At 42.0% G+C, this 27,213-nt stretch overlaps 1 protein-coding gene across 1 annotated transcript; it reads left to right on the top strand.

The window, feature by feature from the left end:
* Positions 1-3,507: 3,507 nt before the first annotated feature.
* Positions 3,508-26,795, top strand: enpp6 (ectonucleotide pyrophosphatase/phosphodiesterase 6; the record flags this gene model as incomplete). The annotated part of the gene is made up of 10 exons (XM_080501785.1): positions 3,508-3,763; positions 4,595-4,774; positions 15,551-15,662; positions 15,880-16,021; positions 17,364-17,543; positions 19,317-19,454; positions 20,027-20,150; positions 25,606-25,763; positions 26,351-26,393; positions 26,746-26,795. 10 exons carry the CDS (start codon positions 3,508-3,510, stop codon positions 26,793-26,795), a joined length of 1,383 nt encoding a protein of 460 aa, XP_080357911.1.
* Between the last annotated feature and the right edge of the window lie 418 nt (positions 26,796-27,213).

Genomic DNA, 27,213 nt, shown 5'->3' with positions numbered 1-27,213 from the left:
CTGTCGTGCGTTTCATTGTGATCATTATGAAAGGAGACAGTGCGGACCACCCTGAGCAGTTTACAGGGAGAGAGATCTGTCACACTTTTAATTATTTTCATAAGTTGTATTTATTTTTTTAAATGTGTATATATATATGTACCAGAGGAGACAGATCTTTGGATCACGGTCACTCCCCCTTCAGAGACGGCCATGCAGCAAGGATGTCGCCTCCATTGGGCCAGTAGGCCCACGCCTCCGTCCTCCTCCAGCCCAGGTGATATCAGTGGCTGAAGCAATGGGCTCTGGTGGTGAGGGAGGTGTTGGACTGACTAATCACGGGACGCCTTGGAGACAACGGACTTGGATATGTTCTCATGCAGTTCTGACGGTGACGGTCAGCAGATGTGGGATTTATTGGGGAAACGAGCGGAGGACGCCGACCCTGAAAGAACTGTCGGGGAGTTTACAAACCAGAAGCCTTGGATGAACAAAGGCATCTGCGCATCTTATGACGCTGCCGACCACAGGGGACCCCCCACCGGGCCGCCACATGCAGCGTCCAAAGAGTCATGAGGGCGAAGCAGAGGTACGGGGGAAAACTGGAGGGACATTACTGTATGGATGTAATGCTTCTCCTGTTTTGTCTTTGTCTTTTCCATTTGTTTTTTGTCATTGCATTTACTGGATGAGTCAAGCTGTGTGGAAAAGACCAACGTAATATAAATATATATATATATATATGTATATTAGAACCTCTGAGGAGTGGACCGGTAGGATGGGACAACCTGTACTAAGCGGACACATCACTGTGTGTATATTAATATACATATTTAACTGTTGACACTGTGATGAGGGGACAACCTGCAGCAGGAGGACAACCTGCAGAAGGAGGACAACAGACAGGTTTTCCTGACAAATCTCAAGCTGAGCGACACTGAAACGGTCAAAATACTTGGGCTGGACCGGATAATTAGAGTATTCAGGCCGCAGGTGACGCATAGTTGCATCCATACTCCACTCCTGGTTCACGTCTACGCTTTTCCGTAATTTAACGATTCCGAAAATCCCCCGCAGAGGATCGGAGCGTACAGGGTGGATGAAGATTTTGACGTCACACGTAGAAAAGTTTGACTAAAGCACACGTGGGCCAAAACTGACTGCAAGAAACTCCAATCTGGTCTCAACAAGCAAGAAGGTTTAAAAGGATTTATACAAGTTTCATTGTATTTTGTATCAGAATGTGTCATTAAAATTGACTTTATGTCGGACTTGTGATCATTTTCAGTACGAACTGTTTGATCTTTGATCAAATATAGAAACAATTTCATTCCATACACTGTGACCACAACAAAGAAACACTTTGAAGTGTACATTTAAAGGTTATTATAGCAATATTTTACCAGGCTGGTCACTCTGGATGAAACTGGACTGTATGTGGTCCCTGAACTGCATTAAATCTTATCTAATAATTATATTTTCTTATATACGTGTGTGTGTGTGTGTGTGTGTGTGTGTGTGTATATATATATATATATATATATATATATATATATATATATATATATATATATATATATATATATATATATTTATAGTAATTATTATATATTGAAACTACTTTACGAAATGTGTGTATAATAAATAACAGTTTGTGATATTGTACAGTAAATTTCATGTGTGATATCTGCATTAAGAATAGTGATTCATAACGTTATGTCTGAGGTGTTTTGGTTTGTTAGAACTCTACTGCAGTGTTTTTCAACCTTTTTGAGCCAAGGCACACTTTTTTCTTTGGAAAACTCTCGAGGCACACCACCACCTGAAAATGTTAAAATGTGAAACTCTGTAGCCTCTATTAACAATATAAAGTCATTCTTATCAATGCTTTATCAACAGGAATCAAATAAATACAGATACAAGTATTTCCCAAGTTCTTTTTTTTTAATTTGTACTCCCTCAGCGTGAAACCTGGACCTGATGGATGAAGCGCTGATATCCTGGTTAGATTCTTCCTTTTCAAAAACTTCTCCATCACTGTCACTGACTCAGTACTTTGATACAAGATGGTAGCAGCAGGTGGTGGAGATTAACCACACTGAAACGTTCTGTGCTGCCCTCTAGTGGTGAAGAGTATTGTAACCGAAGACAAAAGAAAATAAAAACTCTTTTTTTTTCCATACCTGAAAAACAAATTTTTAGCTCAGTTTGTTAAAGCGTTGTGCTAAAAAACCGAAGGTTGTGGGTTCAATCCCCTAAACGGGCCACACAGTTTTTTTTGCCCCAAATAGAGAAATTCACTTCTTTTTTTAACGCTATAACCTGCTTTCGTACCACGTTCTTACGTAATGACGAAGGTGTAAAACCCAATTTTTACTCAAACTAGTCCAGAAGAAGTCGGGTTTTTGATGAAACGGCACACCTGACTATATCCCGCGGCACAGTGGTTGAAAAACACTGATCTAGTCTTTATATAGTTTTGGTTAAGTGTAAAGAAGGCAGTGCTTTTTAGCTGCACGTATCGCTTATTGAAGCGAATTTCTGTATTTGGGGCAAAAAAACTGTGTGGCCTGTAGCGGGTATCGAACACACGATCTTGGGGTTATTAGCACCTCGACCTTGAAACATATTACGCAAACATTTCACATGAAAAAAATGACATTTGCCAGCACTGAGCCGGGATTTGAACACACAGCTTTACTAACTAATCTTCTCCAGCTTTGGAGGAGTGGTAGAGTCAGTCATCCAATAACCGGGGGGGTTGGCGGTTCGAATCCCACTCTGGCCAGGTCATTGTCGTCCTTGGGCAAGGCACTTTACCTACATTGCCTTGTATGAATGGTGCATGAACGTGTTTTACCAGTGTAAATGAATAATGGTCTCTTTACGCGCTTTGAGTCAGCTTGAAAAAAACCACTATATAAATCCCGGCCATTATTATTATTGTCTATAAATGAGTGCAGAGTTCGAATTACGGGGGAGCTAAGGGGAGCTGGGCTCCCCTGAAAGGGACCTGAGCTCCCCTGAAAGCCTAATTTTAAAAATTTAGGGGGAGCTCTAAAAACACTTGAGAGGTCTGATCGGAAAATAGGGCTCCCCCGAAAGCCACGTTGTAATTCGAACCCTGAATGAGTGTATTATATTTCGTAAATAGTAATATGTTTTATTGCAATTATAAGGATAGTGACTTCTTTCACCAGCAGGCTCTGTTCCAAAGGACTAAACAGCAGCACTTCAGAGACACGGCACATGTATGAATATGTTGTTAATACTCAGGTGAGTGAAAACAGTTTTATATATGTTTCATTTATTGATGGAGTAGAGGTGGAGGTCCTCTATTGTCCATCAGGTGGAGTCGCAGCTCACTCTGACGTGAGCTTTCTGCGTGTTGAGTTGTGGATGCAAGAGGCGTGATGTCCCCTTTGTGTCCCCCCCCCCCCCCCCCCCCCCCCACAGTGTCAGCTCGTCCCACCCAGAGAGACACTTTGAACCGTCCACCAGCTTCCCCCTCAGAGGACAGACGGCGTGATGATGCAGACGGGGAGAGCACCAGGCCGCCTGCTCCCGCTGCTGCTCCCGCTGCTGCTGTCTGCTGCGGGCCTGCAGGGCGCCGCCGGAGCACCACTACTCGTCTTCCTCATCGACGGGTTCCGGCACGACTACGTGGACGGGCTGCAGGCGCTGCCAGGCTTCCAGCAGCTGGTACGAGAGGGGGTGAAGGTGGACTACTTAACCCCGGACTTCCCCAGCTTGTCTTACCCCAACTACTACACCTTGATGACGGGTAACACTGCTCTTTCCATCCATCTTCCACTACTACACCTTGATGACAGGTAACCATCCATCAGTCCTCATGTCACAAGCTGATGGGCAGATTACCTAAAAAAAGTATGAATACTTTCGCACAGAAATGAGACCAAGTCATTTTCTCTTGGGCAAGTCAAGTCAAATCATTGGCTTTAGAGTCAGGTCACCTTATTTTCATGTACTTTTATAACACGTTTTAAAACCATATTTAATGTATGCTCTGTTTTTAAACAATATTAGTGTTTTTAGCTTGTAACTATTCCCTTTCTGAACCAGTACTTCATTTTGTACATCTCAAGCAATATTCAATTAACTTTAAAACGTTTAATTTAAAATTTAATTAGGTATCCTAATCTTGCCATTGTGAGCTGGAATTGGCTCCTCGACCCTGTGACCGGCACAGGACTAAAGAGCTGATGGCACCACGTTCCCTGTCGATTTATTTATGTTCACCATCAAAAATGAAAGAGAAATGCATGATGGCCTTCATGAGATGCCCTCTGGAATCTTTTTTAAAATTTTGAACTGTTGAAAACTGTTGAAAACCCCTGGGAGGTCAGGGACTGGCCAGGAGAGTGGAAGTGATATTGGAAGAATCATTGTATGCTTGCACGACACCACACAGTGCTGCAGCTGCAGTGTGTTATCTTATATAAGAGGGGTCAACGTGTAAACAGCCAGAGGAAAACTGATCCAAACTACGGTGGTACGACGACGATATTGCCTCATATATATAATATATAAAATGTCAGCATTGTGTTTCATGTGTTTCTGGACCTCTGTAGTTGATGCAGTTTTGTTTGTTCAGGCCGTCACTGTGAAACACATCACATGACCGGTAACTTCATGTGGAGCGAAGACTTCAACAAAGAGTTCCTCATCGGCGCCAATGCTGAGAGCAGTTTACCTCTGTGGTGGGAAGGTTCAGAGCCGCTGTGGGTCAGTCTGCAAAAGCAGGGGAAGAAGGTCTTCATGTACTACTGGCCTGGTGAGTACACACACACACACACACACACACACACACACACACACACACACACACACACACACACACACACACACAAGACAAAAGCTGTCTGTGCTGTAGTGCCTTTTTTTTTTAATGTTTATGTTTAATTGATATGTATGGTTCTGGTGTTGACCGGCACCAGATGTCAGTGTGGCCCCTGAGCCAAGAAGTATGAGCATCGCTGTCTTAGAGAAACTTCTTGTAGGGTATTGTATGTATTTTTTATTTATTTATTTATTTTCCCCACCAAGTCTTTCTCTGTCTTTCCTCTCCTCTCCTCTATCCTTTCACCCCAACCGGTCCGCAGAATGCCGCCACCTCTGAGTCTGGTTTCTGCAAAGGTTTCTCCCTGTTGGGGGGAGTTTTTCCTTTCCACAGTCACAAACACACCTGCTTGCTCATGTGGATATGTTGGGCTTTTCTATTTTCTCTATAAAAGCAAATTGGAATGACAAATAAATAAATAAATAAATAAATAAAAAAAGAGAAACTTCTTGTGGTCTGCAGGACAACTTTGGAGCGCAAGAACAGGAAGTCAAAAATGAAATGAGTGCAGGTTTTATGAAGGAAAGACGACTCGGTGGTGGAAAGGAGATGTACAAGAGAAACGAGTGAACAAAAATAGATTTAAGATCATCAGAGAGCTGAGGGCAGGAGTAGCAGATTTCTATTTCTTCAACCTTTATTGAACCAGGTGAGGCCCATTGAGATTGCAAGATCTCTTTTCCAAGGGAGCCATGGGCAATACCACAATTACAATTACATCTCAACTCAACTCAACTTTATTTATAAAGCGCTTTAAGCAGCCGTCGCTGAGACAAAGTGCTGTACATTGAAATAAAAATATAAGAGGCAAAATAAAAACAATAAAACAATAAAAAAGTTAAAGCAATAAAAACAATCAGATTGTAAAACAATAAACAAAACATAAAAAGTTAAAACAATAAAAAAAACGAAGGCACTAAATCCAGGGCAGAGTCTCACGCTGAGGTAAAAGCCAAAGAATAAAAATGGGTTTTAAGACGAGTTTTAAAAATGGACAGTGAGGGGGCTTGTCTAACGGGGGGGGGGCATTCTAGAGGTTAGGACCGGCAATGGAAAAGGCTCTTTCCCCTCTTAGCTTCCGTTTGAGCCTCGGTACCTCCAGGAGCAGCCGGTCAGCTGACCTGAGGCACCGAGCAGGAGCGTGTAGATGAAGAAGCTCAGAGAGGTAAGGCGGGGCGAGACCATTTAAAGATTTAAAAACAAATAAAAGAATCTTAAAACGGACTCTGAAAAGCACAGGCAGCCAGTGGAGGGAAGCCAGATTTTTACATGGAATTACATGGAACAAACACTAACACATTAAAAAAACAAAACACACATACTTTGTAAAACACACATTATAAAATATACAGCAATAATTTAAGAAGGCTTAAACATCATAAATCTGCCTCTGTACCATTTAGCACATTTTGGAAACTTGTCACCAGGATCAGTTCTTGTCGCGGTACTTCAGGGAGCTTCAAGTTATTCTAGACTAGAATATCCATCAGATCACCACTACCTTGGCTCTACCTATTTTTTTTAACTGGCTGGATTGGAAAAAAAAAGAAAAAAAAGATTTGTTTCTTAAATACCTTGAGCTTCTTTTCGAGGGTTTGAAAATCAAATCTAAAATGTTATTGTTCATCAATTAAAATGTCAACATACTTGTCATGTGTCACCAGTTCAATCGTCTCTGTGGAGTTTAAATGATATCAAGAGAATCAACTCCCTTCCTCGCGTTAGAAAACTGCATCATTTTGGGTTTTTTTTTAAGCATTCAACAGATGTTTTAAACCAAACAGATGTAGTCGTACAGAGCAAAAAGCAGCCTGCAGAGGCTCAAGAGATTGAGCAGTAAATAACAGCATTCTCAATCAAAGTGAAGCTGCATGTGTGGAATGTTCTGACCCAGACTGTTGTCATAAATAGTAAATAAAAGTGGACCCAGGACAGAACTTTGCGGGACCCCTGATGTGACATCTAATACAGCAGAGACTGTGGCTGTTTCTCAATATGAGTACTTGTCTGTACTCGCGTTTTCAAAGTACTTGTGGAACGTCATCTCTCGGAGACCAAGTACTGATCCAGTTCAAAGCATGCATCTCACTGAGTACGCAAGAAATACCCGGATGTGTACTTCATCCACCCACATTGTCAGGGATGCATCCAGCCCAGTGCTCGTATTGACAAAGTATCCTCAGGCTAAAAGTAGCTCTTAGTGACGTTACTAAAAGAAATCGTACAATTTGGAAGCATTTTAAGCCTTAAGAGTTCTCCTAAGGTGAAAGACCGCTAAAAGTAGTGAGGAGGACTTTTAAGAAACCTACATAAGAGTTTCTTAAACAGACAAGATGACGGAAATAAGGAAAGATGTTAGAGTGTGATAATATTTGTAGCGTTGTTCAGGTTTGATCTTGTTTCTTACCTTAAATAAAAGGCCTGCAAGTCCAGGTTTGTTGAGCAGCTCTCGTTGGAGAACCTCCACGACTTGTGCATTCAGTCTAAATCATGAATTCTGTGAACAGAAACGAGCATAAACAGTACATTGGTTTTTATGCTGATCTGAAATCCATCCATTCAGTCACACTGAAAGTACATTTTTGACAATACCACATTATAATGCACAACAGAAGGATTTGGCAGAAATGCAAAGAAAACATGTTTTTATTACGACAAAGTCATGCGGGTTTTTAAAAAGAAGTTAAAAAGAGTCTCGAAATACCCTTCAACGCCGTGGGATGAAATGTTAGCTTTACAAGTACTTCAGTAAGCACCCGATAGGCCTTTAACCTTCCCCTCAGACATAAACAAACCATAGTTACTATGAAAGCGGGTTCATCCACCAGCAGCAGTGGTCTTACAGTGAGAAGTCAAAGCAGGAGGAGCGTCACTGAGCGGTGGACTGATGGAATCTGACAGCTCAACAACACGTTTCTGCTCCGTTAGCCCATCACAAACCGTCTGACCACTTGAAACAATAGAGGCCTGTGGACGCTCCAGCACAGCTCCGCCCCTCATTATACCTGCTGATCACTTCAAATCCCTCAAAGGTTACGACCCACCCACTCACTTAAGCCACAGACCTTCACCTCAGGTTAGCCCCAAGCCTGAACAAAACTAAAAAACTGGACCAACTCTTCTTCCTTTTAGATATATTACATATTTTGTTAAAGATAGTTTCCCATCCAGTGTGTATAATGGCCTTATAAAATGCAAATAAATCATATTATATATAACAAGTAAGAGTCGTTTCTGGGTTATTTACTGTATAAGTGACGGTATATTACACGGTGAGGAAGAATTTATGAGAATATGCACAAACTTTTACTGGGTGGCAGTAAGACCAAAATGCAGAGCAGTGAAACACAGCACACACACAGGTAGAAATACAAACCAGGGTTTATTTATATTTAGAATCTAACAAAAGCATGAGATTTTGGGGGAAATAGGGAACAGAGAGCTAATACTATTAAGGTATATAAACAATACTGCCAACGAGCAAACAGAAGGAAAACGACACACTGAGCACACAAAGAAAAACAAACAAAACGGAGGCGTCGGCCACAACACAGGATTACCAAACGACAAAAATAGTGTAAGTCACTCAACTCAGAAAATGTTGAAAAAGGCATGAAGGAGTTTGCACCAAGCTGGCAGAAATATAATACAATACCTTTAACCTGCGCCAAACAAATAAACACACACACACACTGACACGGTGAAATAGAGGCTGTGAAACAAATCCTAGCGAATACATTTAATCTCCACTCAGGAAGAGAGCAAGGAAATTAGATTAGATTAGTGTTTTTCAACCTTTTTGAGCCAAGGCACACTTTTTTCTTTGGAAAAATCTCGAGGCACACCACCACCCAAAAATGTTAAAATGGTAAACTCTGTAGCCTCTATTAACAATATAAAGTTGTTCTCATCAATGCTTTACCATCAGGAATCAAATAAATACAGAAAAAAAAGTATTTCCCAATTTCTTTTTTTTATTTGTACTCCCTTAGTGTGAAACCTGGACCTGATGGATGAAGAGCTGAGATCCTAGTTAGATTCTTCCTTTTCAAAAACTTCTCCATCATTGTCACTGACACAGTACTTTGATACAAGATGGGAGCAGCAGGTGGTGGAGATTAACCACACTGACGTCTGTCAAGTTTCATTTTACCGGCAACGTTCTGTGCTGCCATCTAGTGGTGAAGAGTATTGTAGCATCACGGAGTTGGTGAGAAGCCGTCAGTGAGGAATCCAAAATGGCCGACAATATGTCCGCTTCCTGACGACCGCCGCCATCTTGTTTTGCCATTTTGATCCGAATCACCACCACAGCGTCACTGTCGGTGGGAGGCAAGAGTACATGATCCGCAATGCAACCGAGCTCCTCCAGACTTGAAACCTCGCCAGTGCGGTATAAAAATGGCGGTGTACGGCCGCTGACATACTTGTTTACGGACGCCGCCATTATTGCTCACGGTCAGCGCCATACTACTGTCACAACTCAAACCTCGCCAGTGTGGTATCACAATGGTGGCTTACGGGCGCCGACATACTCGTTTGCGGTTGTCGACATACTAGGAACCTCCAGTAAACCAGCACTCTGAGAACCAAAAGTAAAGGTAAAGATTCCAATAGATAAGACGGTAATGAGCAGCAGCAGCGCAGCTACACTCAGGTGAAAACAGGAAGTATTCAGATTACTTCACCATCACCAGATGCATTCAGACTCTTGTTCATCACGTACGGTTGGTTAGTCTGTGAGAGTGTTAGAACTTTCTCCCACTGGCTATGAGGACCTGGGCCTCCAGCCTTGTGTGACCTGAGCCCATCAGGATGTTGATGATGATCTGAAAAACACTGACAAGGTGCATGTAGATAGGCTTCAATAGACACAAAATATTGACCACTCTACTTCTATGATGTCCTCCATTTGATTGATCGTCTTACTTCTGGAAGTATAACATCAAAAACATAACTGATGAGTCTCTGGTCTCTCTTCTTGGTTCCTGTGACCTCCTCCATCTCTTCCAGTAGCTCCAACATCTGCTGCAATACAGAGGAATAAAAGTAAACAAATCAAGCTTATGCTACGTAAAAACTCTCAAACTTGATTGAAGAGATGTTTTCTGACCTGCTGGTCACTGAAACAACATCTTCATGATGACGTGCTGCTGGAGGGCAGGTGATGCAGACGACATCTTCCAGAGGTTCATTCTGTCTGAACGGACCCTCGAGTCCATGAGTAAAGAGAGAAGAGAGAACAGATATTAGCACAAGAGAATAGAATCACTAACAGCACAGTTTGTTTCACTCACCTTGATCTGCTCTCTGGAAAACACAGTGAGGATCCTCCTCCTCCTTCAACAGCCTCAATGATCCTGCAGAGAAAAATACGTTGTGGAAACCAATGAAAAGACACAGCAGGAAAGTTCCACCTTGATTAAAGTCAAAACTGTCTGGGAATTATTGTTTCTGTGATTTAAACAATATTAATCACCAACTGTAGACAAGATGCAGAATCAGTTGATATTTTACTTTGACAATGTGATCATCAATCTACTACTGATGATTTAACCTTTATGAAAGCAGTGACCTCATATAATAATAATAATAATAATAATCTTTATTTCTATAGCACTTTTTATACATTAAGCAACACAAAGTGCTTCCACAAAAATTAAAAACAGTGCAAAGATAAAATAGATGAATAAAAAGCAGGTGAACACACACGCACACATGCAGACACACATCATAGATGAAGACATGCCGAGTGATATGGAGACATGGCAGGACACTGAGGACTAAGGTGAGGAAAGGGACATATTTGGGCCGTCCACACTGGGGGCGGCACAACTTCCGACCACAGGGGGCGCCGCCCCACAGATCCCCCCCCAACCGGGCAGACAAGCCAATCCCACCGCATACGCGGGGGACCTGCCAGGTGCCCGGGCAGGGAAACCCATGGGACGGCTCCACGAGTGGCAAAAACCGGCCACCACCAGTGTAGCGCCCCCTAGAGGAACCACTGGAGATAAAAAAGAAAATTAGATAATTATCTGAAATAAATAAATAGAAGTAGATAAATACATTGATCAAATACATAACTATATACACACATACATGTATAAAATCAGTTAAAAGCCTGATTAAAAAGGTGAGTTTTTAACCCTTTTTTAAAAACCTCAATGGACTCTGCAGCCCTGAGGTTCCCCGGCAGGCTGTTCCACAAACGGGGGCCATAGGAGCTGAACGCAGCCTCCCCGTGAGTCTTGGTCCTCGTTTGAGGGACAATTAAAAGGCCGGTGCCGGAGGACCTCAGGGCCCGCGAGGGTTGATATGATAAAAGTAGTTCGGATAAATAAGAGGGTGCAAAACCATTAAGACACTTAAAAACTAGTAAAAGAACCTTAAAATCGATCCTGAAGCGAACGGGGAGCCAATGCAGCAATTTTAAAATAGGCGTGATGTGGGCCCGCCCTCTGGTCCTCGTCAGCACTCGTGCGGCAGAGTTTTGTAGGAGTTGTAGTGGTGCTAAAGTTTTCTTGGGGAGACCAGAGAGCAGGGCGTTACAATAGTCAATTCGACAAGAGATAAAAGCATGCATTAGCACCTCCGCGTTTGCCTGAGAGAGAAATGGGCGGACTCTGGCTATATTCTTCAGATGATAAAAACCAGTCTTTGTGACATTTTTGATGTGTGAGATAAAATTAAGCTCAGAGTCAAAAGTTACGCCCAGGTTCTTTATAAATGAAGATGAGTTAAAATCTAGCAGTTTTGGTAAAAGTTTCTCTCTCTGGTGTTCAGGACCTACAACTAAAATCTCTGTTTTGTCCTGGTTGAGCTGGAGGAAATTTGCTGCCATCCATGACTTGATATCTAAAATACAGTTAAAAAGGGCATCAATCGGCCTTGTGTCATCAGGAGACACGGCCACATACAGCTGTGTGTCGTCAGCATAGCTGTGGAAGCTGACACCGTGTCTCCTGATGACATCCCCTAGTGGCAGCATGTATAAATTAAAAAGGATTGGGCCTAAGATCGACCCCTGGGGAACCCCATAGTGGATTTCATGGGTACCTGAGGAACGTGTATCCAAACTTACAAAGAAGCGTCGATCTGTGAGATAAGAACTGAACCAATTAAAAACATTACCAGAGATGCCGACCAGATTTCTAAGTCTGTCAAGTAAAATACAATGATCAATAGTGTCGAAAGCAGCGCTAAGATCCAATAAAATCAAGACTGTGAGTTGTTGGGAGTCTTGATTGTGCCTGATGTCATTTAAAATCTTTAAAAGGGCTGTCTCTGTGCTGTGGTTCTTCCTAAAACCAGATTGATGCTTCTCTAAAATGTTATTTGTAAGTAAAAATGTATTTAATTGATTAAAAACTATTTTTTCTAAAATTTTGCTAAAAAATGGTAAGTTGGATACAGGGCGATAGTTATTAAGAACCTTGGGGTCTAGACTGCTCTTCTTCAGAAGGGGCCTCACCACCGCCGTTTTAAAGGCGGCGGGGAAAACACCCGTCTGAAGAGAGCAGTTGACCATGTATAAAAGCTGTTCCTCAAAGAACCCATAAAATGACTTAAAAAGTGAGGTAGGAATCGGATCTAAAAGGCAGGTTGTTGGTTTCACTTGGGAGAAAACTCGACCAAGTGTTCCTGCATCAACCAGAGCAAAACAGTCCAGTGATTCCTCTGGTGAAGACACCAGTCCAGGTGAGTTAAAAGGTACAGTTTGTAAAGGTAAAAGACTGGATCTGATGTCATTTATTTTGCTTCTGAGGTGGTGGGCATAATCCTCGCAAAAGGAGGGAAAGGGGAGCGAGTTTTTATTAAAATTGGTGTTTGTTAAAAAGTCGAAGGTGGAGAAGAGGAGTTTGGGGTTATTTTTGTTGTCACTGATGAGTTTTGAGAAATATGAAAATCTTGAGTGTCTGACTATTCTATTGTAGGCTTTGAGGTGGGCCCGGAAAATGTGATAATGAACCATAAGTTTTGATTTTCTCCACCTCCGTTCGGCAATCCTGCAGTTTATTTTGTATTGGTGAGTTTCCCTGTTTTTCCATGGTGCTGGTGGTTTGGATTTATTAAGGATTCTTGTAGTAATTGGAGCCACCAGGTCTAGAGTTGACTTTAATTTACTGTTAAAATCGTCAACAATAAAATCACATGGAGCGGGTAAAACCTCAGCTGGGATATTCTCTAAAATCTTTATAAAATTATCAGCCACCTCAGAAGTTATGTAGCGTTTCCTCACCGTTCTGACCGGGGCCTCCTGCTGCTTAAAACTGGTGACATTAAAAAACACACAAAAGTGGTCGGACACAGCCAGGTCAACAACAGAGGTCACACCAATGGCCAGGCCATAAGAAATGACCAGGTCCAGGGTGTGGCCTCTGTTGTGAGTCGGCTGTGTGACGTGTTGTTTAAAATCCAGACATTGGAGGAGAGTTAAAATGTTAAAATATAAAGACATTGAACTCCTGTTGATGATTAAACCTTTATGAAAGCAGTGACCTCATATAAAGACAAACCATCAACACAAAGAGTGCAGAATAAATATCTCACCAAGTGGTTCAGTCATTTCTGCCATACTACACACATCTATTGAATAACTACAAACTATTGTTGTAGTACCTTGTGCTCTCATTTGTGGTCTTACATCCACAGCTGGATGACTCCTCCAGATGTTTGTGGAATTTTAAGGCACAACCAACATGCAGCAGCCTTTGTAAAGTTTGCACTGCATCCATTCCAGCATTTCTGTGTCTGGATTAAAAAAATCCTGCAAAACAAGAGATGTATTCACATTATTGTTTTATTTATAAGATTTGCTCTGAAAAAATAACAAGTCAATCATCATTATTTATATTTGTTATAACTTTCTGTTCACTTTATTGTGTTGATTTCACTGCAGTGTTTACATTATTTATCTTTTTATACTTCTCTTAACTTATTATATTCATAGCCTGTATATATGTTACGTCAATTATTTATATTGTTAGTGTGTGAAATTATTTTTTAAATGCAGATGTGAAGAGAAATGCAATTTCAGTTCTCTATATGTGTGGCACAGACATAAACATTTAACTTTATTGACAAACATCTAAATGATTTGTTGCATTATCTCATACATTTGATTTAAAATGTATCTCATGACCTTTAATAATTTTCTCATATGAATGCACTGATAAAAAGTTTCATCCAAGATACATGCTTCCTATTGAGATGCCTGATTAAAATAAATTAATTATTAGTCACATTTTAGTGACCGAGGATGAATAGTAATGTAATTTTACACATAAAGACACATGGTGACACAAAATGAATATATATATATATATATATATACAGCATCTATCTGGGATAAAAATACAGCAGCAAGCTCGTTGTATACATCCATTAATACAGAATGACATGATTACTGATGCAGTTCAATGTCGGCACATTCTTAATTCTTAACACACCAAAAGTTACTAGAGTAAGCTTTCACAAGACAAGAAATGACACTTAATGCACCAAAACAAGGCATGGGGATAGAAAGAGCAACTTAAACCTTCATTGCTCCTAACTTAATTACAAAACTCCTCCTTCTCTCATTAACACTGATAAACTACTGCTTCTTATTAGAGCAGGCTGATCGTTTCTATATAGATAACAAGGGAAATCATTACCTTATGAGAAGACAATCCTCCTTCTGTTGACATACGAAAGACTGGAAGAAAGAAACGATAAATGTGCGTCTTTTCGTCTTTTCAGCGAATGACTTGTTTTTGGCGTCATATCCGGCGAGTGGGTCCCGCTACGCCACTTCTCAAGTGTTCATGTCGTCTACGTACCTTCCTGCATGCTCGATCAGAACGTAACTAACTGTGGGTCGGCCTCCGCAAACGTAATTCCCTCCGTTTCAGTCCTCTACGTCCCTTCCTGTATGTCGCTTATGTGAACGTCACTTCCTTGCGTCATTTAGCGTCATTTCCGGTCACGCTTCCGCATTGCTCAATTTCAAGATGGCGGCAACCTGTAAATAAGTATGGCGGCGCCCGCAACACCGCCATCTTGGATTTCCCTGCTGACATTTCTTGGAGTTGGTCGCTGCAGGGCATGATGGGAGTTCAGGTTATGTGAAAAACGGCCGGTTAGGTCAGTTGGTTAGAGCATGGTGTCAACAAAGTCAAGGTTGTAGGTTCGATCCCCGTACGGGCCACGCAGTTTTTTGCCCCCAATAGAGAAATTCTCTTCTTTTTTTAACGCTTTAACCTGCTTTCGTACCACGTTCTTGATTAATGATGAAGGTGTAAAACCCAATTTTTACTCAAACTAGTCCAGAAGAAGTTTTTGATGAAACCTTCCATTGCTAGCGCAACATAGCACGTCTGTTCGATTCTCGCACGTGGCTCTGAATGCTTCCAAGCTCTGCAGTTAAACTGAGTCAACGCTGTACAAATCTGTACAGATGTGCCGCCCTTCTTTTGTTCACTAAGCAGCAAATTTTATTTCTGGACACAACATTCTTACAGCAGTATTTATCTGCACTTACAGTAGAAAATCAATCAAAATAGATATCAGGAAGTTGTCCACATGAATGCTCATTTTATAAAACGTGATTGCAGCCCCTGGTATGACCTCTGTCCTGTAAATGCTGTCTCATTGTGTAGAGAACTCGTAGTCAGGCCAGTGTGAATGAAAAGTGATTTCTTTTTTTCTGATTTTACATGTTTCCAGGCTGCGAGGTGGAGATCCTGGGCACCCGCCCAACATTCTGTGAGAAATATGTGTACAACCCATCAGTTGAGAACCTTACGGACTCAATCACAGACGCTCTCAGTTTGTTGAGGTAACAAAGACTCACCGACCTCATGACTGCTGTTTGACGTTTCATACACGATTGTTAGACACTTTACACTTCCTGTTGTGTGGAATAACACATTTGGTTGGGTAGGAAATATACTGAACAAGGAAAATGCTTCATTTAACAAAAACTGCTGATACATTGATCATGTGGGAAGGTTTTGTTGAAATCTCAGCGTTCGACTTGTAATGTGTTTGTTCAGGTCGGGCCGAGCAGACATGGCTGCCATCTATTATGAGAAAATAGACATTGAGGGTCATCACTTCGGTCCAGAGTCTGAACAAGTCCGAACTGCTGTGAGACAGCTGGATGTCAGCCTGCAGACACTCAACAGAAAATTAAAAGTAAGAATTCTATTCTATTCTATCTGAACTATTATGACTTTCATTTCATTTCATTGCTTGAAATGAAAAAGCACTTTTGCTAATGTGTTTTCATTTTCAAATTTGACATTTCATTATGAATTTTGGTCACAATTTGCTGGAGTGTCTTCTGAAAATTAAATCTCAATTGTCATTTTCTTTTTCATTTTAATGAAGTCGCAGAATAAGCAGCCTAGTATAAGAAAATGAAACTGCAGTTTGGGTGATTGATCATTAATTTTTATTTATGAATTAAACATTTTTTATTTAATCTGAAAATGAAAAAAGTATTTGTGTTAATACATTTCGACTTGATTTTTGAGCCACATTCGCTTCCACACTGTATAGTATTAACAGTATTGTATAAATTACAATGTAAATAGTTACATTCTACTTTGTAATCTAGCTAAAATGCTTCTATCTGTTTCAATTTCAAATATTAAACTATATTTTGAAAATTAAATAGAAGTCATAATTTAATGCATAGAAGTGTGTTTGTGGTCAAATGTAACTAGTTTTAAGAGCTGCAGTGCAACATCAACTTCATTCTAGTCCGTTGTTAACAGTGTTGCCACAGTTACTTTCAAAAACTAATCTGATTACTGATTGCAAGTTACTCCGTGAAAAAAAACTGAGTTACTTCACAGGCTACTGGTTTTTAAAAGTATCTCTTTGTTGTATTTATGTCTGACTCACGCTGTTATTATCACATTTTTACTATTACTGATATTTATTCACCCAGAGATGTAGTTGTTGTCTGTTGTTGCACTATTCATCTATTTATTTGCACTGCCTGCTCTATGGCTTGTGAATTGGATGAGTAACTTGAATCTGATTACTGGTTTGGAAATAGCAATGCCTTAGATTACTGGTTACTGAAAAAAGTGGTCATTGGAGAGTAATTAGAAGTTACTAATTAAGGCGTTAGAGGCATCACTGGTTGTTAATAGCGTCCATAACAACACCACAGCACTCACAACAAAACCGAGGTTTGTTGAGAGAACTGAGTGAGTTTATGTTGAAATGGAAAAAAAGATCATCCAATTGGATGCATTTGTCCCTAGAAAAGCTATCAAAAGGTTGCTAAAGCCACACGCTATTTTAAATATATAGCAATTTCCACTGAAACTAGAAGGGATGTCCGCCATTATGTGTCTTCAAGTCAGGTGTAACTCGACAGTCACGTGACCTGAAGTCTGGCCGCAGAAAACAAAAGGCAGATGAAACATACTCGTGTGAAATAACTGTTTTTGCGCTGAGGACTTACACAGTTTGGAGTGAGACTGATTTGAAGATTCTCAATGTGTCTCTGTGTCTTTTTCAGGAGATGAACGTCGAGAAGCACATTAATGTGCTGCTGTTTTCAGATCACGGTATGACAGAGATTCATTGGATGGAGAAGGTCATAGAACTGGACAAGTATGTTAATATGTCAGACATCATGAAGATGATGGACCGAGGACCGGTCGTCAGCCTGTGGCCTCATCGGGAAAAGTATCCGCAGGTGAGACCGTGAAATCTGCATTCTGCACAACCAGACTCAGACATGAGAACCTTCTGCAGAACAAGACTCGCAGTAGGAGAACCCTGCAGACCAAACTTCGGGACACTCAACTGTAACACCGTACTTGAGTTCACTAGAAATTTGCATGGAAACCCTTTGCCCGAAGCCACTCCAACTTTTTATAAATGCTAAAGTTAAACAGCTTAAGTTGTTTTGACACATACAATCATTGGTCATAGCCACTGGCGTGCAGTCAAGGGCAGCAAGGCTAGCACTGCTGGCCCTGTCAAAAATTATTGTTCTTTTTTTTTTATATATATAATTAAAAGTTAATTGTGAAATCTGTGTCTGAAATCACATTACTGGTCATTACTGGAACTCATTTGTTCACCTCATAAATTTTCATTGCAACTCGGGATGCACTGATATCCATACACGTATCGGGTAGTGGTTCAATACCAGGCATGAGTACTCGTACTCGTACACATTCCTCAACTGCCACCGATACCACGACACCGATACCATGCCACTGATACCACGACACCGATACCACGACACCGATACCACGCCACCGATACCATGACACCGATACCACGCCACCGATACCATGACACCGATACCATGACACCGATACCACGCCACTGGTACCACGATACCGATACCATGCCACCGATACCATGCCACCGATACCATGACACCGATACCACAACACCGATACCATGCCACCGATACCACAACACCGATACCATGCCACCGATATCATTCCACTGATACCATGCCACCAATACCATTCCACCAGATACCATGCCACCGATACCATGCCACTGATATCATTCCACTGATACCATGCCACCATTACCATTCCACTGATACCGCTTCATGGCAGTACATGGTTTACAACACTTCGCTGCAAAGCACTGTGAGGAGCGGACATCGCGGGCGGGCATTGACAAGTTCACAGCCTTATTTTGTCAGCCGTCTTTTTGGAAAATTGACCGTGTAAATGACGGTTTGAGGCTCGTTGCTTCCAACAGTGGACTGACTTGGAGCTGCTGTCTCTTTAACACACACACACACCTTACACTGTTGAACATCAGCACCCACCCTATCAGTGGTGGTTTTTAAACCAACCTAAACAGACCCCAGTCCGTTGTTTGCATGTTCTCCTTCCAGCATGTCTTTGTCATTTAATTACAAAAAAAAAAAAATAAATTCATTCTTGCTGCTCTTTCCTCGCAGCAGATTGTGGTTTCAAGGCCCGGGGCCTTACTGTGTGGAGTTTGCATGTTCTCCCTATGTGTGTTTCCTCAAGGTCCTCCATTTCCCTCCCGCAGTCCAAAAACATGCATGTGAGTTCAATTGGTGACGCTCAATTGCCCCTGTGTGTGGTTGTGTGTGTGTGTTTGCCCTTTGACAGACTGAGCTCCAGCGCCCGGTCACCATGAACAGGATAAATGGGGTAGAAGAATGATGGATGAATGGATGGATAGTTCATTCATGATTACCCCTTTAAGCAGGTTTCACTCAGTAAGGTGTCTGAAAGCCTTTCTCTTTTTGTTCAACACGTTGTTCAAAGATTTTGAGGCCCGAGGTTTACCATTTGAAAATATTTTGACTTGCTCATTTGGAATGACCCCGTCAGTATGCCCGTCAACACCCCTCATCACTGGGAACACTTTTCTAACAAACTATAGTGAACCGTTCTGTAATTTAATTGTGTTTTTAAGTAAAAAGCTCTTGGCTTTTTTTTTGACTGATCTGTGTTTGTTTCAGGTGTATGCAGCACTGTCCCAAGTCCCTAACATGCGTGTCTATGGCAGGCAGGAGGTCCCTGAGCGGTTCCACTACAAGAGGGGGAGGTTTGTTTCTCCTCTCACACTGGTGGCTGAGCCAGGCTGGTTCATCATAGAGGTAATGAAGCTGAAGAAACCCGCGGATCATCATATTCAGGGCAGCGACACAGTCAATCTGGGAATGGATTAAAACACACACAATGAACATATATTTCACCTTGAGGAAAAAAACCTTTGGTTTGGCAGTTGCCGCAGTCTAAACATGCAGTATATCAGTTTAATTAAGAATGTGATCGATGACAGTCCAAACTAACAGGTGCGTCAAACCTGGACTTAGAAGTAGAAACTGTTATCCTACAAACTGAAACTGGGAGTTCCAGAAGAGCTTGACAAATGGAATTTATTCAGAAATTCCCTTTAAAAAAATGTTTTTATAAATAAAATATGAGATACCCTGATAATGAGGTGCCTGCTTCATATAAATCCATCAGTATAAATTAATTAGATTTTTGAGGGTAGTTCAGGGTGCACAGCTCTGAGTGTGTGTGTGTGTGTGTGTGTGTGTGTGTGTGTGTGTGTGTGTGTGTGTGTGTGTGTGTGTGTGTGTGTGTGTGTGTGTGTGTGTGTGTGTGTGTGTGTGTGTGTGTGTGTGTGTGTGTGTGTGTGTGTGTGCGTGTTTTCTCTCTCCAGAACAAAGCCAACCTTCCGTACTGGAAGAATGACTCTGGGGAAGCCTCAGCGTGGCAAAAGGGCTGGCATGGATATGACAATGAGTTCCAGGACATGAGAGGCTTCTTTGTGGCGAAGGGCCCTGGTAACACACATCCTTTTATTTTTCTGTGAAGACTTGTCTCTCATCCAATTAATCTTGTATCATAGTGTGCAATTCCAGCAGCGGGACTTGCTCCAGGTTTTTGAAGGCACGCTGTCCAGACGGCTGTTTCAGATCTTACTGGAGGTTCAGGTTTTATTTTGGGGGGGATTTGAATTGTGGTTGGAAGCCGCTCCTCTCTTTCCCCAATCTGCAGGGCTGTTTCCCGAACTGTTGTATGCATACCCAGTGATGCCAGTAATGCGTTACTTAATAACTTCGTTGCTTTATAGTTACTTAGGCCCCGTTTACACGATAACGTTTCACGTGACAACATCTAATCCGTTCAAAAAAAACGAGTGCGTTTACACTGCAGCAGCGGACACAAAGACAACGATGTAGTTAGTGTGCCGGGCCACAGGACAGGGCTGTTGTTTGATTTTGTAATGAAACTACACTGACGTGGTGCAGAGAACAAAACGCTATAAACGTGAAGAAAATGTAGAGAACCTGACATCCATATGGACTGATGAGGCACCAGATGCTATCAGGGGAGAGTCTCAACTATTAAACTACTGATGTGGATGATAAAACTGACTGCGAGTCAAACCGCTATGAGTCCACCATGTTGGTTTACATCTGGATTAGCAGGAGGGAGGGGGAGAGATTCACATGTGCAGTAACAGGCTCCGTCGTCTCCGTCAGTCTCTGCAGGAGGGAATAGCGGCCATGAAGGAATCTTTCCATTTAGAGAGCCGCGATAAAAACTTTGTGGATACAGTGGATCTGCACACTGGTGTCGTGTAATGTAGCCACGTTTTGTGGCTACATTCGTAATCATTGTGTAAACGGGTTCTTAGTAATGCGTTACTCTCATATGACCACTTTTCTTTTTTTTTTTAATGATTAACACAACGCCTTACTATTTCCTATCAGTAATAAGATTAAAGTTACTTATCCAAGTCACTGTGCGTTACTATTGTAGCGTCTGCATGACGCTGGAAAGGAGTTTCCTGTCTTTAAAGACGCTATATTACCGCTCCTCATTCTCTCTCTCACACACGCACGCACGCACGCACACACGCACACACACACACACACACACACACACACACACACACACACACACACACACACACACACACACACACACACACACACACACACACACACACACACACACACACACACACACCTGACCTTCTCCACTCTCAGCAAAATCACAAGCCAACTCGCTACAATGGTGCCTTGAGGAAACACAAAGGAATCAGAACCAACACAACATCGTCACCAAACCTTAACATTGCATCAAGAACACAAGTGCAGATATGTTACAGCATTTCCCGGAATTTTCCTGAGTAAAAACATAAATTGGCAGGGCGCCTCCCAATTTTTTGGCCAAGCATGTTATTTTTGTGTTGAGACCATGGGGGGTATTGTTGTCGGCAGCTGCTGAAACCTTCTTGTAATCTCTCTTAGTTACTTTTAAAATCAAGTAATCAATAAAATAATTAAGTTACATTTAGAGGAGTAACTTGTAATTACTAATCCCAATACGTTTTCAATGTAACTGTGGCAACAATGTGCGTACCCACAGGGCTACACAAACTTTGTGTAGTGGTATGTGGCACATGTACGAGGGAAACAGAGAGAGTGAGGAAGGAAAGTGACTCGGTGCAATAAAAGTCTCCCAGCAGTCCTAACCTATGGCAGCTTCACAATAAAATCATCCAAGGTATCCAAAACCAGCACTGACTGTAAACTGAATTCAATAGAAAAAGCCTTCAACCTTCAAAGTACAAACCGTGTCAAGCTCTCCGTGCTGAAAGTGGGAGCTGCTTCCTCATTGGAGGAGCCTGAGAACTCAAAGCTCTGCCTCACATTGTACTTTTAGAAAACCCAGGAACCTCCAGTGACCAGCACTATGAGAATCAAGTGTTCTGATGGATCATATGGAACTAAAAGCTATTTAAATACTGTGGAGCCTGGTTTTTAAGACCTTTATTAGTTAAAAGAAAGATTTTAAATTCTCTTGTAGATTTAACAGGAATGCCAATGAAGAGAAGCCAATTTTGGAGTGAAGCGACCTCTCGTGTACTGAGGAGGCAGCACTTTGAATAAATTGAAGACTTTTTAAGAAGTTATTGGGACACCCTGATAATAGGGAATCGTCTACCTCGTGTCAGGTCTCTGTGTCTGGCCCTGTGTGTCTCACCTCATGTTTCCAATTCACCAATGGCCTTCTCCCTCTGTGTGCTCCCATCGTTGTGTTCCGCCTGTGTCCACCCCTTACTTGTGTATTTAAACCCTCTCCCTCTGTTGTCAGTTCGTCTTGTCAGGGCCGCCCCTGGCCAAGTGGGGGCCCAAAGCAGGATTTTATTTTGGGGGCCCCCTTCCAATAACAGTGATGTGGCGTGGAAAAAGTGTGATTTTGTGTGAATTTGTTTCCGGAATCGCATTCAAGTCTATGAGAGAAATTTTCAGCGTTTTTTACGTTTTGTTCGGAAACCATTTGCGATATCCAAAATCTGAATAGATCCGCACCGATCCCGATAATTGCGCACGTTTCGATATATCATTGTCTATGTACGCCAAACGGTGTGGGACTAGTAGGGTTCCGTAAATTGCGGCAGAATAATAATAATAATTAAAAAAAACGGCGCTTTCCCAGGATTGTAATAACTGTGTGACGCCTCTTACAGAGGCAGGCACAATTAATAATAATTATTATTATTACTATTATTATTGTATTGACGTTTGGAAGCCATCTCTCTCTCTCTCTCTACTTTCTACCTGTAAACAACTGCCTGCCGGCCCATCTGACCGCTGATTGGTCAGATGGTGATGCTTCGCCTTTCGTCTCTTTTTTTTTCTCTCTCTCCTGCCTCGGGCTGACTTGGTGGCGGTGCTCTACGCGCCTCTCGGCAAAATGCACGCGCATACTTTGCGCATTTGCAGAGAATGATGATACTTTATTGATCCCAAGGGAAATTCAATTCACTTGCGCAAAATGGGGCCCCCCATGGATCGCGGGGCCCTACGCACAGCGCGTGTTCTGTGTGTAGGGAGGGGCGGGCCTGCGTCTTGTCTACATGTCGCTCCTCTCGTGTTCTCTGAACCTCAATAAACCTGATTTTATGGATCTCCGTGAGTCTGCGTTTGGGTCCACCTGCAATTCCCTGAAGGAATGAACCGACCAATCATGGCCCCAGCAGACTCACCCAGACCACCTCTCACCGCTGCTCCAAGGATCCCTATGTTCTGCTCCTGTTCTCCAGACCCACGACTTCTGGGTCACTGCTCTTGTGGTTGACCATCGGCTCACTGAGTAGTTCTGTAATTTTTAAATAATTTTTATCGCTTTTACCTCTTTTTATATTCTTTGGACACCTGGGACTGTTTTTTTTTAATCCTATTTATGCAACGTGCGTACTTGTGGATTATTACTTGGTGAGCATGGGATCCAGCCAGCGGATTATATAATCCAGGTAGTGCTACTGAAGCTGCGGCGACATGCTAACCAATTGTCGACAGTGGGGACACTTCCTGAGGAGACGCAACAGCGGCACTCATCCAGCTGTACATCAGACACTGGCAGAAAGAAGAAGCAATCCTGCCGCAATCCTGGCGTTGACTGAAACCTGGTGGAGCAGCAATGACAATGGCAGTTCTCTGTATATTGACGGCTTTGGGATGCCAGTCAGGCTTGATCGTGACAGTCAGCTGACGGGCAAGAAACATGGCGGCAGTGTCTGCCTGTTTGTAAACAAACAGTGGTGCTCTACTGTGATGGTGAGGGAGAGACTGTGCACCACGGATATTGAACTCCTGGCTGTTTCCCTCCATCCCTTTTTTCTCCCAAGGGAATTCCCACTACTATTTTTTTATTCCAGTGTGTATCCATCCTGAAGCAAAGGCAGATGCAACTTTCGACCACATCATGACTGTTGTCAACAGACTGGAACTCATGTCTCCGGACACCTCAAAATTCATCCTGGGCGATTTGAAGACCGGGGTGGAGGCAGTGACTGACTCGATGAGCCAAATGTACCGCGTATGTTACCAAACACGTTCACCAAGTAATTTTAAATATCATACAAACCGAAATAGAGGCGAGCTGAAGAAAACCAAAGGAGTACTGAGGAGAACAACGCGAGCTCAGAGAGTCAAGCCAAGCACAGAGAGATCAGTCACTGTGTGTGTGTGTGTGTGTGTGTGTGTGTGTGTGTGTGTGTGTGTGTGTGTGTGTGTGTGTGTGTGTGTGTGTGTGTGTGTGTGTGTGTGTGTGTGTGTGTGTGTGTGTGTGTGTGTGTGTGTGTGTGTGTGTGTGAATGAAGGAGCGGCCTGATTCTGTTCCATAATAAAGCAGCGTCGCTCACTAGAAACCCGTCTTCCTTCCCAACATCTTGTGGGACCCTACAATAGTAAGGCACAGGGACTTTTGATAACAATCTGTTTACTGGTTTGGAAATAGTAACATGTTAGATTACTCGTTGCTGAAAAAAGATGAGCGTATCGCGTTACTAATGAACATGTTACCAGCATCACTGTGCTATACTGAGGATGATGAAGATGATGACTAATATGAGGATGTGTGTAATGATGAGAAGTGTGAACATGAGGATGGAGAAGACAATGAGTATGAGGACAGTTGTCCCCTTGTTTTCACCGTGACTTATTCCCTCATACTTCCTGAAGCCACATATTTATTATTGGACTTCCTCCAGTGATTGTCTCCACTTGGGCCACAAATCCTTATTTCTACTGAGTTACTTGATGTTACAGAACTTTTTGAATTTGCTGGAATCGACACCCATTTTTTTCGGCATTGGCTCAAAACGTACAACTCTCCTCAACTGAGTTTAAAAAAATGATGCAACGTCTATTTCAGTATTCACTGATTGGTTTGTTGGAGTTTTTAGAACTGCTAGAGGATCTAGCAAACTTTTTAATCACTTTATACTGTAATGTGTATATGTTTACGTTCTATGCATACATTAACGTTCCATTTTTATTTTTTGTATTTAAAAGTGTTTTTTATTTTGTTCGCTAAACTTCAAGTTTATTTCATGCTTACGTTTTGATCAACATTTGTGGTGTAATTCACATCTTGAGGGTTGGACTCTTTGACCATGGGTTTATATATATTTTTTTTTTATTGGATTATTTTATCAGCTGTTTCAGACTACATACTATTGAAGGTTTTTGGGGGGAGTTTAATTGTATGTGCTCAAGAGTACATTTCTTGTAATGTGTTGGAAACCAGCTATGGAGCATTTTGTTTGTCATTTCCTAAAACCTATTGATGAATTGAATCAATATATTGAATATTATGCAAAATTGACAAATGACAAAGGTTTTGAAGGTGTTGATTGATTTGGAGCTTTTGCACATTTCATCCTTCAAGCTTGAAACAAATCTGGAGGTAAATTCACAACTTTATTGTTCTTCCAATCAGACTTTAAGCAGAATGTGCGGGTGGCACCGATCCGATCTGTCGACGTCTACAACCTGATGTGCTGGACACTGGGAGTCCAACCTCTGCCAAACAATGGATCCTGGTCCCGGGTGGAGTACATGCTGAGGAGCTCTGCTGGTCCTCTAAAGCCGGGCCAAGTCTGGACCTGCTGGATGGCTTTACTAATACTACTTCTGACAGGAGGGAAATAAAACACGTAGAGTTTGGGGTCACTGGAAACTTTAGCCAAGAAATGTGTGGTTTTTTTTAATCAACATGTAAAATGAGTAAAGAGAAAACAATTTTACAAAATGTCCACCTGTAAGTATCATAAATAAAGAAATTAAATCCATAAAGTACTGCCGAGGCAGACTGACAGAGCTGTTGGTTTTACCTGAGATATTCTATCAGTTCTTCTCATTGGAGTATTTGGAGTACTTTAACTTGATATCGTCTGCCATTTTAGGTTCACTGTTTCCCATTCTGTGAAATTTGCCATCATTTTGTGAGCACAGTGATACTCAGCGGTGTTGATATGTAAACAAGGACCCACTGCAGGCTGGCAAACTGGAGCCCGCCTCAGAGAACAGGAGTCCATTGTGATTGGCCGGAGGGGTCAAGGGTCACAGGGAGAACCCTTGACCCTTAGTAGAGGAAGACTGTCTCTCAGATTCAAACGTTTGTGGATACATCCGAATTGTCCCTCCTATTGTACCCTGTGTTTCTTTCGTTTCATCCCTTCCAGAACCAAACAAGAAAGTACAACAGCAACATACTTTATATGTACGGTACTGCATATATACACGATTAAAAAGAAACGTGACATTTGTCGTTGATTGTTTTGTAGTTTGTTGGGTGTTGGCAGCCTGGTTCTGAGACCCGGAATCTCCTGTTGGTGTCGGAATTGAGTCCGGTCAGACGCAATCTTTCTTGCCTGTCTCATAAAGCATCTCGAGGGAAAGATGGTTCCTAACCCCGATCATTTTCATGGCAGTCTGGATCAGAGCAACAGCCTGTGATCTCGACTGCACAGTTACAGTCACAACATATCATCTGTTCCACTCCAGAGACCCTCAGTCTGCATAGAAAGTAAAGAAAGCTGTTGGAGTTTGGTGACTTCCGAAATGATGTACCTTCCAGTTGAAGGTTTCATCAGCGTGGACCCTCGATACCTGTACGAGCCCACCTGACTGATGTGTTGGTTTTTAAAGACAACTGGCCTGGGGTCACCAACAATCTTTGGATCAAACACATTCTCCTCTATCTTCCTGAAAGAAGTGAAAGAAATCCACTTTCACTTCTTGGCGTTGAGGCGAGCTTGAAATGCTGATATTGACTTGATATGTTATATTTATCGTTTGCGTCGATTAACTTTTTGCGCCATTTTAATTGTTCAGCACTTTGCTTCAGTTGGAGCTAAATGATTCTTCTGAAATAAAAAAATAAAAAACAAAGCAAACCTAAATACTAAATGTGAATTGAGGTTTTGGCCATCCAAAAGACAAGTTGAGCTGTCATGAGGAAATATTTTGTCGTAGTCTTTGGTGGTACAGTGAGAGGGGTTTGCAGACTGCTGTTATTACCAACAGAAGTGGAGAACAAAATGTC

The sequence above is a fragment of the Blennius ocellaris genome (assembly GCF_963422515.1).
Source record: "Blennius ocellaris genome assembly, chromosome: 9".
In the NCBI taxonomy this organism is placed as follows: domain Eukaryota; kingdom Metazoa; phylum Chordata; class Actinopteri; order Blenniiformes; family Blenniidae; genus Blennius; species Blennius ocellaris.
Note: the sequence above shows the minus strand (reverse complement) of the source record. Positions and strands in the feature narration are given on the sequence as shown.